The sequence below is a fragment of the Aristolochia californica genome, unplaced genomic scaffold (assembly GCF_029961685.1).
Source record: "Aristolochia californica isolate CCGP_79_NKW_82.1479 unplaced genomic scaffold, dmAriCali1.0.hap1 SCAF_6, whole genome shotgun sequence".
Lineage (NCBI taxonomy): Eukaryota > Viridiplantae > Streptophyta > Magnoliopsida > Piperales > Aristolochiaceae > Aristolochia > Aristolochia californica.
This window is the reverse complement of record NW_027182257.1, coordinates 2,944,228-2,954,925: the sequence shown is the minus strand read 5'-3', so window position 1 is coordinate 2,954,925 and position 10,698 is coordinate 2,944,228. Positions and strand designations below refer to the sequence as shown.

Sequence of the window (10,698 nt, the reverse complement as noted above, 5' to 3'; positions counted from 1 at the left end):
TTGTTTGTCATGAGGTATTTATTCCATTTCTGCTTTTTTTTTTCAAATTTCTCAGTCAACCCTCTTGTCTTTTCATGAACCTAGTAGAAGAGCACATTCCAAGGAGGCCATCTCTCAGACACTCACATCCTACCCACTTGGGAACAAATTCATAGGATAAGCTTTTATTTTTCTTTCCATACGTCAGTGGGTGACATCAGTGGGAACCAGGCAATCCTTTACCTATCATCGCTCCATTAAAATGAAGATTCACTTTTCTGTGCAGTTCGTTCTTGCCAGCTGAAATAGAAAAGCACGGACCCTTTTGGTGTTCGGTGAAATGCCACTCACTAAATTCTCTCAAATGATGCTATTTTTTCCTTATTTACAGTGGAGTCTTGAACTGCTTTGAGTTTTCCATTACAAGGAAGAATACATCCAAGACTTCTGGGGCCCTTCACTAGAGGAGAATGTCACAGTGAGGGAAAGTCAATTAGCATGATCATTAAGCATAGAGTGTCACGATTTTATGAAACTACTTTCTAGGGATTTATGCCCAAAATTTACATTAAATAATGTGCATCGAATACTATTTGATTGGACCATGAGCTTATAATTTGATTTTATTCTTTTATATCATGCCTTGATCTTATAAATTGTCTGGTGCATAGTTTTTTTTTTATTAAATTTTAATGGCAATTTGGATGACAGTATAAAAGAATGGTCATATCGCACCCATGGAAGAAGGGAAAAAGGCACCTTTGATCATCTCACTGGTTTCTTTACAGCCGCTACAGACATGAACCAACCTGATCAATTCTGCACCAGACAAGACAAGAATCCCTCGAGCATCTCCCCTTCTGGGTCTGGCTCTCAACTGAGATACAGCGGCCCAACCATTGGGAGAATCGCCAGCCGACAGTCAAAGAAATCAGAGCAGCGCGGAATTCAACAACCCTGCTGCGCAGGCTTCAGACGTGTCCCTCACTACCCAGACCAGAGTGTCCTTCCCTTCTTCTCTACCACAGAAGCGGTTCCGTGGTAGAGAATCTACGACGTGGATCCATAGACACCCTACGCAGAACGCTCCGTGGTAGAGAATCCACGACGTGGAGCCACAGACACCCTACGCAGAACGCTCGATTGGTCCTTCAACTACTTCTCTGAGGCGTCCTGGTCGATTTGTATAGAGTCCGATGCAGACGGCTATGTTCCAAGTAATTATTGGGTTCTCCAGCACTAGCGTCAGGTCCAATCATTATCATACAGCTCCCTTCGTCCGGTTTGAGCTCCTGCTCCTGTCAACCTCCCCGCCGCCCACTTATCTGTTAACTTAGATCTTTGTTTTCTTCTGGGTTCAGGAAAATAATGATCGTCGATTCAGTGTGCGACGTGGTATTGTTTTATTGAAGACCAGAACGGATGCTTTGGGTTCTAGAAGGAAGGGTGAGGGGCCGGGATGTTGGGGATTCCCTGGTTATGGAGTTCCGTCAAGACGCTCTCTGTGGAAGGCGGCTTTAGTCCCAATGGCAGTGGTAGCCATGGCTGGCTGATTACCTCTTTCACCACCTTGTCAATCACCTCCTCCGCCTGTCATGCACAATCAAAACCTTCCATTTTCATTATTGGTCAAGGAGAAACAGAAAAATCATTAGCAACTAATGGAGTAAAGGTACTCGATGGAAGTGTTGGAAGGGAGTAGTTCGATTTACCGGATGGAGGTCAAAGGAATTCCATGGCAGCTCCTTCCCACTTTCAACCACATTTGGGAGATGAGATCTCAGACCATTCTGCATCAGTCAATCATAAAATTAGATTTAAGATGATGGGAAAATGAACCTTATCCTTTCTTATGGTAACTTCAATGGAAGAATAGTTGCTTACTGGAGGGATTGTGATACAGGGCACTTGAGGTGGGAAAACAGGACAACCCCATGCATCAGCATGCATCTGAACAGGAGCCATTCCAAGGGCAGTCAGCAGTTTGGAGATATTAATCTAGGATTCCAGGGTTCTCTGAGCCACATCTCGGCATGGAGACGAGATAAGGGGCTCTGTGTTCCCCCTGTCTTCCCCATGATTCCATCTCAGAATGAGAATTGGCCCAGGAAATCCATGGTGAACAGTGAAATTGTTCTCCACGCATAGAATGAAATAAAACGAACTGTTAAAAGTACAGCAAATGACCACAAAACAAAACGAACGCTCTCAACGCTCTCCCAAGAACAATTTCATAGCTATGATGCTACAATGAATATGCAAATGCTTTGAAACTTACCACCGGATAAGACTTCCGATGCCAACTTTCAGGGGGCTGCCAAGCTGCAAACCGAGGATTACCCCACATTGGCATGGAGGGATTGCAGCTCGGGTGGCCCCAAACTTGGTAAATCTGGCCAGTGGAAATGCCATAGTTTGAATGGTGAGGAGGGTAGGCCATCAGGGGCCTCTGTATGTGACTTCTGTTCATCGAAGAATCTCTATGAGGTGGCCATCTTCTGTCATCTTCCTTAAGCACTATGTGTCTTTTATGCATCCGGTACTTCTGTAGAGCATATAGACAGTGTCAACATAGTTGTTAACATGATAAAGCCAAGAGGCAGATCACATCCTTGCTATCAAGCTACTTTATGCAATTATCACCCAGAAAAATCTCTAGCATAGAATAGATTTGATCTAAGTAGATGTCTTCTCCCATCTCTTGACAGGTCTCTCCAGATTGAATAAGAAAAGTGCATCTCAGGTTAATCTCATGCATTTGATTATAAGAAAGAGATATAACCTGCAAGTGGCTTGCAACATTGTGCCTGGTCAATCCCTCAACTTTCATAACCTCCAGAATCCTGGATGGAATGGCTTGGTCAATCCCCAGTTGCTCCACAGCTTGGACGAATCTCCTGTGAAGTTCTTGCGTCCAATCCACCTGAAAGATCACAAATCAGATGAAAAAGAAGTACACTTTATGAAGACTGTTGGGGGGAACTAAACGAAGGTCCTAAATATCCAAACAAAGCCACTGTACTGAAGTAATTACCTTCAATTTTTTTTTATTTCCCTTGGTGCCACATGAACCAGGATTCTTCGGGTTTGCATCCTCTGCAGAAGATTCAACATGACCTTCTCCATTGAGTGAAATGGAAGATATGACATTCTCCTCGCTTTTGTGGCAATTGTCTGTTTTTGGGCCAATACCCGAGTTTACCTCCTCATGCAAGGCTTCTTCATTTCTAGAAGGTGAATCCTTAACAGTAACTTCACCAATGGAATGATTAGATGTATTGTCGACAAATTTAGATTCTGAGCAACTATTTTTTCCAAACTCAACTGATTCTCCAACTTTCTCCTTACATTCGCTTTTTGTTAAGCACTTGACCTGTTCTGGCAAATCTCCATCACCTACAAGTCTACCTCTTTCCAGTTGAGGGGTTGAAGGTGCTGGATACTGCTCAAGTTCTTGTGCTTGGACATATTTTTCTGTTTGAGATGGATCTTGAATTTCAGGTTCAGAATTTCCAGTTTCAAGCTGAAGGATTGATGCTACAGTTTCTTTGATGGGCTTCAATGATTTAGACAGGATACTTTCCCCTGCATTGAACGCCTGTTCAGGGCAATTAATTATTTTTCTTGAAGTTTAAAGAAATTTTTTGACAAATGATAAAAACTAAAATGGAATACAAGTTTGAAATGTCCATACACCTTATGAACCACATGCTGCCAAATGTTTCTCAGCTTGTCTTCAGACAACGGTTTATGGAGAAACTCTGCAGCACCAAGCTGAGTATTTTACAGGATTCAAGAATCCAACATACATGCAAAAACAAACAACAAATGAATGTCAATATGAAAAGCATAAATTTATAATACCAAGTGTCAATATATGAAGTCCTTCTGGGTCCAACCCAATTTTAACATGTCACAATATATGTGACAAAGTTATGGGAACTGGAGCTTTTCATTTTGAATGGACTTGTCTCATTTATCTCATTTAGTCTATGCTTATTGATGTGTTTCGGCATTATATCCGAAGCACATATTCTATCAGGTGCTAGGGGTAAGCAAACACTTTTCTGTTATGAGAGGAGAAGAAACTCACTGCTATGCATTTCATCATGGTGTTTAGGCAATGGTTGCTCGAAATCACTGGATCATAATAAACAAAAAGTTCAGGAAGTGGTATAGAAAGGAAACCATGTCAATGAGAATGGCAGCTGTTAAACATTTTATCTTAAAAGAGGTTCAGTGTAATTGTCCTACAGAATAAAGCAAAATCACCTAAATTTCCACTTAGCAATTTTAAGGATTCGAAAACTTACTAATGGTGGGTATGTCCTTAGCGGTTTCCAGAAACTTGAAACTCCTATCAGTATTCTCAATGTTCACCTATCATGATTAATCATGTCAATAAAGATGAAGAGATAAATTTTAAAAACATTTTGAGCTTCAGCAAATATAAAATATCGAATCTGTTACCTCAACTAAAGCAACATGGAAGCTTTCTCCTCTGTTTAAAATTGCTTGTAATGCTTCCTTCTCATTGCCAAATATGGAAACTGAGATGAGTGAACAGGACAGTTAAAACAATTTCTATTAAATAAATGCACTTATTATAAAGTAAACTTATATAGTTTCTTAGCAGAGGCTAGAGAGAGATGCAATCCAGAAACTAGAAGAAAGATAGCTTTTTTATCAAGAAGGCAAGGCTCCTGGTCAAGGAAAAGCGATATTAAAGATTTTATCTTGCCTGGCCAGAGAGAGTTTTCAACATCTAGATTCATCACTATGTTCTGAACTCATTACAGAACCAGAGAAACAAAACGAAGTGCAGTGATGCCAATGCTTCTCACCCAGGTGAAGACCTTTGCAATTATTAACCCACTGATCCAAAGCAACTGAAATTTCGTTGTCAAATAATGGAGGATCCGATCTTCTTACCCAAGTTCAGTGCTTCTCGTTTTTCATCATAGCCACTCTAAGCTACCATTCTCTCTCACTATTTTGGAATTTGGATATGGCAGAGAAGAAGTTCTACATCTAAAAGCTTCATCCTCCATCCCCATGAACGGAGAGATGAAATCAACTCAAATTCAATAATTCAAGCAAAATAAAAAGATAAATTCGGTTCAGCATGTTTACCAATGTAGTCCATCTCTTCGAGATTCGATTTTATTTCAGCAGCAGAAGTGGTGTCTGCATTAAGAACCAGAACTCTGAGGCCCTTGGGAAAATCCTTCCACTCCCGCAGATCATCAGCAGAGCAAACCATAGCTGGTTTTGCATCCTTTCTCAGACTGTCAACAAGTATCGGAGATCGCCAACAGTTAACGTCTCCTCAATTCGGCGCAGAGACGATAAACCAGTAATCGTCAGCAGCTCGTAACTACCACTACCCAGAAGCAAAGAGCTGCAACGAAGCTCTTCGATCTCAAGCACCAAACGTCACTACCAGACCTGCAACAACATTGAATTGCTAAGAAAGACAGAGGACAGAGATCCCACCAAACGTTCGACAAAAAAAAAACTCTTCAAAACCAAGTGAAATAAACATTTCAAGCGTCTACACTCCCACCCAACCGCAACAAACCGCTAAAACAACCAAAATCCAAAACAAGAAACCGATCAACAACGTAAAACTAGACAACAGCAGCATGAAAAAAATAAACATTTGCTCAGACGAAAAACAGCAAAATCACACCTAAATGATCAAAAGCTCCTTTTGCAATGCCAAAAAGTGGGCATATTCAAAGAGATGCATTTTGGAAATCCCACCAAAAAGGACCCAAAAGACTTCCCTCCTCAGCTTTAGAAGCAATAAAAAAAGGAGAGAAAAAGCTAGCTATTATATCACTCTCTGCAAACCAATTTCAGAGAGAGGAAATGGAAATGGAAATCGAAATCGAGAGAGAGAGAATGAGAAAGCAGAAAGTGGGATTGGTGCGGTTGCGGCGTTTTTCATCTACTGTTGCTGTCAGGTTCTTGGATCACTTAATATGCAAAAAGACTCGATCACTCGATTATCGTTACTTAATTATCACTAATTAAGAAGGTGCCACGTCTTTCAGGGGTAAAGTTACCGAAAAGCCCAACAGGTTATATGGGCCCCACCGCCAGGACTGACTGTACGTGAACATTCATGCCGTAGTACAGCAGCTGGTGAAAATCAGAAGAAGGGTATTATAGTCATTTAATATTAAAAGTACTGACGTGGGATTTAGTATGAAATAAACGGCGTTCAAATGATTAATTATCATTAGCTTTAGTTCATGAGTCGGAAGCTTATTTTAGTAGTTTAATTAGCGGCGTGCAAACGTGTTTGGATCCGGGGTCATCGCCTACGGAATGACACGTCAGCCGAAGAAAAGCGTTTCCCGGCTCACGAGACGCCGGAGGAGCGCTCCCCTGAGCGTCTGCGCATTTTGGCCGGCGGACGGAGGAGCTTTAATTTACCAAAATACCCCTCTCTTGCTTGTCGTAAGAAGTATCCCTACCAACAACTATTATAGCTAGATAAAAAGAAACCTAAAATCTGATAAATATTTGCCCGTATCGATAATTAAAAGCAGACTTCAAAGTGGTTTCAATGAATTTCCAGAATATTACGTAAGAACAACTTCAACTAGCAGCATCAAGAGTCAAATTAAACTTAAAAAAAAAAACCAGAAAGAAAACCTTCTTTTCTTCTGTCTTTTGAGCTATCAACTGGTTTAGTTGGAAAGAGAAGGAGAAGACAGAACTACCGCGTTCACAGCAAGCTAAGAACTACCCAGCTTTATGTGGATTGATGAAGAAGACGGAGCCCCGCCAAGCTTTTCTTTTGGCCATAAATGCTGCAACGACATGAAGCGTTGTTTTCCCTTATCTGGAGCAAGCTATCCTTTTCTAAGTTTTCAGTCGTCATCTCTTCCCTGAATCCCATTGTTTCCACACCCTTCCACCTGTTGAAACTTTTGTTCTTATCTGCCTCTCTTCATATCAATTTCATTTGATTCTCTGACGTTTTCCGATTCTAATTTATTAAAAACAACGAAATTTTACCAAACTTCATTCATGGTAATAATCAAGAAAATTTTATATAAAAGATTGTTGATCATATAAAATATAGAATATAGGAATGGAGAATAATATTGTTATGATTATTATTGATAAGGTGTAAACTATTTATAGAATTACACATAGAGCTTGTAGGTAATTAGGATTCTACAATCTGAATCTATCTCTATCATTATCTTTATATCTATCGTTATGTTTATCTCTATCTCTATCTCTATCATGCCCCTACAAGATGGAAGGGCGACAAAAGAATCCAATCTTGATCTTCAAAAAGAATGTTCTTGGAAGTGGTTTAGAAAGAGCAACGGCATTGAAGGCGGGCTGGTGCAGACGAAATTTCATAGTCAGGTGGTAGAGCAACGACACTAGAGGGGATTGGAGCGGACGGAATTGCAGTTTGGTGGAAGAGTAGTTGCACTGGAAGCGGCTGGTGCAGAAGGAATTTCATCGTCAGGTGGCAGAGCAGCAACACTGGAGGCGGTTGGGGCAAACGGAATCACAGTCTGGTGGAAGAGTAGTTGCACTGGAGGAGGCTGGTGCAGAAGGAATTTCATCGTCAGGTGGCAGAGTAGCGGCACTGGAGGCGGTTGGTGCGGACGGAATTGCATCGTTTGGTGGAAGAGCAACAACACTAGAGGTGGTTGGTACGAACGGAATTGCATCATCCGGTGGAAAGACAATAGCTTGGGCAAACGGAATCACACCATCCGAATAGGATGAAGAGGTTCTTGATTGAGTTTATCTCTTTTTTTTTTTTGCTTCGCAGTGTGGAAAATCCCACGCGTGAGATTCACACGTGCAAGTCTTCTTCATCCCAAAATTTAATCAGACCTCGGATTAAACTGAAGGTCGCTGGAAACAAAAATGGGAAGAAGAATACCTGGCTCGTTGCGGCGGTGTGCAGCGACTGCTTGCGGCAGTGAGTGGTGAAGGCGTGTGGCAGCCACGGAAGGAGAAAAAAAAAACAAATTGAGAAGAAGAATATCACTGGTTCGCTGTAGTGGGGTGCGGCAACTGTGTGCAACTGCTTGTGGCGATGATTTTCGACGACGACACGACGCAAGACCGTCAAAACAGAGTGTTGGAACTTTGGCTGGCCGTGGTGGCGTGCGGCGATGGCGTACGGCGGCTGCTTGGCGATGGGGAGTGGCGACGAGTGGTAGCGACGACGGTAGCAGGACCAGAGCGACCAGAGAGGCTCACGGTAATGTCTATGGCAGCGGGACCAGAGGGGCTGCAGATATAGATAGAGAGGGACCAGAGGTCGCTAGAGGCTGAGCTTGGTGTCGGGAGGTCGAGACTCAGGAGGTAGTCGTCAACAGTGGGGCAGCAGCGACTGCGAGGATGGTCGACAACATAATTTTTTTTTTTTTTTATTTCAAAATTCCTCTGGAGAGATTGCACGGAGAAATGGAAGAGAAAATAGCAGGTATGGGCGACGGCAGTGGGCTGCAGCTACGGAGACGGCTTCCGATAAAGATTTCCAACGACGACAGACTATTTCTGATTAATCGATCGGAAGCTCTGATACCATATAGAATATAGGAATGAAGAATAATATTGTCGTAATTATTATTGATAAGGTATAAACTATTTATAGAATTAGACAGAGAAATTGTAGGTGATTAGGACTCTAAAATATGAGTCTATCTCTAATTCAAACATTAATTATCTTTAGCTCTATCATTATTTTTATATTTATCACTATGTTTATCTCTATCTCTCAGATCACACGTCCAGAACCATAACTTACCATATACAAATCCTACCCTTCGGAGTCCGCTCTAACCTTCGTTTGCCGAGTTCATCGTCCCACGTCTTCTTCCTCCTCACCACTAATTATGGTGCAGTTTGCACTTTTGATGATGATGACGGACTACCATAGCTTGATAGAGCTTTAATACAATACGGAAGCCTCATGGTGCTATTGTGCATTTCAAGAGGGGTGGGTCCTCCGCAACCCTCATGGTAGGGTAATGCTAGATTCAAAGACCAGGGAAAGAAAAAGAAAAGGGAGCTATGTTGAATTGACCATCGTCTTCTCACCATCAGACAGGTTGAATCATCTAAACCCGTGGATAACAAGCTTTTGCAGAGATAGCATGGTGGTAGACGGCATTCGGTCACATGCTGGGTGTTTCCTCCAGAAAAGTTAGAAATCCTTTTTGACTTGGGCGATGATCACATCATCTGATCTGTAGATGTTGATGAAGATAATATCATTGTCATGAGAGTCGAAAGCCAATTCTGTGATGTCTCTTTAATGGTGGGGAAGAGGCGTTTTCCCTTGTGCTGTCAAATGGGGGTTCAAGATTTGTTAGATAGTCAAGAGTTATGACAAGCTTTGTCTAATGGAGTTATCTTGCTGTAAAGGTGCCTCTTTGCAAACAGGCCAATTCTCATGTCCAGGGTATCAAGAGTTTTGATATGTCAGTACATGTATTAAAGTTGGGTCCCATCCATTCTCCTCCTATGAGTAAAACAAACCAATTCCAATACTAATACTCTCCGACTAATATATCTCTAAGGGTTTATTTGGAACCCATGGAAAAGAAAAGAAAAAAAATAAGAATTTAACTATTATTATTCAAAAAAATAGTTAGTAAAAATAAGAATTTGATCATTATTAAAGTTGGTTTGTTCGCTTTCAGAAAAAAAAAACACAAGAAAAGTGATAGAAAGATAGGTCCCATGCATTCTCCTCGTACGTTTAAAATAAACCAATTCCAATACTAATACTCCCCGACCGATATACCTAACCCTAAGAGTGAGTATGAGCTCACTTGTCCCTCTCTAACAAGTTCAATGTGTTAGACTCGTTTATATTAAACCTACATGAAGTGATTTTTCTCAAACTCTTCATGTAGTTCTTGGGATGCATTGTCAGATAAATGCAATCCCAAATAAAATCTTCGAGATTTGTAGGTCGAAATGAGAGTAATTCACTCACAAATCTATAAATTATGAGTAGATTAACAAAAATCCTAAACTTGGTTCAATTATTGACTTCATTTCGTAACTCTAGTTCTTACAATGGAGGGTCACATGAAAGTGTCCCTAGGGCACAGAATATTTCATGGAAGTGTCCTTCAAGACGTGCCCCAAAGGCTTGATCCAAAACATGATAATCTCTATGGCCCAGATAGCAAAGATTCTCATCATAAAAGCACTATATGATGTCCCCCAGCATATTCCACTTGCTGCCATGACATGTCAACTGTCGATATGATTTGCCTCCTCCAAATTCTTTCTCTGAATCATATAAGAATTTGACCCAAACCCTACACCATATACACTTCTTGTTGGGTTCTTTTTTTCTTTTGTGATTAGAGCAAATCTAACCAGTAAAGAAATAGGGATGGGGCTGGCTAATGGAAAATCATTTTGAGTAGGCAGTTTTGGCACATTAATCTCACTAGAGAATCTTCTTTCTTGGAATTTTTATGTTCAATTTTGACTACTCCAAAGCCATTAATGTTTATTTGAAAAGGCCATTTTAGTTTAAATATATCTTCTTTGGATTGCTTGCTTACTCTTTAGTTAAGCTCAAAAGCGAATCAATCCCAAAGATGAAACGATTTCTCAACCTGTGTTTCCTCTTTGTCTCAGTCAGTGCACAAACAAACACCTCGTTTGCATGAGTTTTAAATGCACACAACCTCACATTCCATC

General features: G+C 41.0%; 1 protein-coding gene across 2 annotated transcripts; it reads right to left on the bottom strand.

The window, feature by feature from the left end:
• Positions 1-706: 706 nt before the first annotated feature.
• Positions 707-5,943, bottom strand: LOC137934845 (two-component response regulator-like APRR2). 2 transcript variants are annotated; one of them, XM_068779393.1, is made up of 12 exons: positions 5,672-5,943; positions 5,113-5,427; positions 4,450-4,529; positions 4,293-4,359; positions 4,073-4,119; positions 3,676-3,753; positions 3,014-3,577; positions 2,762-2,902; positions 2,258-2,524; positions 1,864-1,929; positions 1,692-1,769; positions 707-1,569 (listed from the first exon to the last, which is right to left on the bottom strand). In XM_068779393.1, exons 2-12 carry the CDS (start codon positions 5,240-5,242, stop codon positions 1,414-1,416), a joined length of 1,674 nt encoding a protein of 557 aa, XP_068635494.1. In that variant the 5' UTR covers positions 5,243-5,427; positions 5,672-5,943; the 3' UTR covers positions 707-1,413. The 2 variants fall into 2 exon arrangements, with proteins under 2 accessions (XP_068635494.1, XP_068635495.1); XM_068779394.1 differs by lacking the exons at positions 4,293-4,359; positions 4,450-4,529; positions 5,113-5,427; positions 5,672-5,943 and having other exon boundaries at positions 3,676-3,740; positions 4,073-4,113.
• Positions 5,944-10,698: the final 4,755 nt, after the last annotated feature.

Bases quoted from the DNA above. Each gene is read 5' to 3' on its own strand.
- LOC137934845 (XM_068779393.1), bottom strand. From the start codon at position 5,242: ATGGTTTGCTCTGCTGATGATCTGCGGGAGTGGAAGGATTTTCCCAAG. The intron at 4,530-5,112 runs GTAAACATGCTG...CACTCATCTCAG, and splicing joins CGAAGAGATGGACTACATTG to TTTCCATATTTGGCAATGAG. The intron at 1,770-1,863 runs GTAAGCAACTAT...TGACTGATGCAG, and splicing joins CCTGTATCACAATCCCTCCA to AATGGTCTGAGATCTCATCT.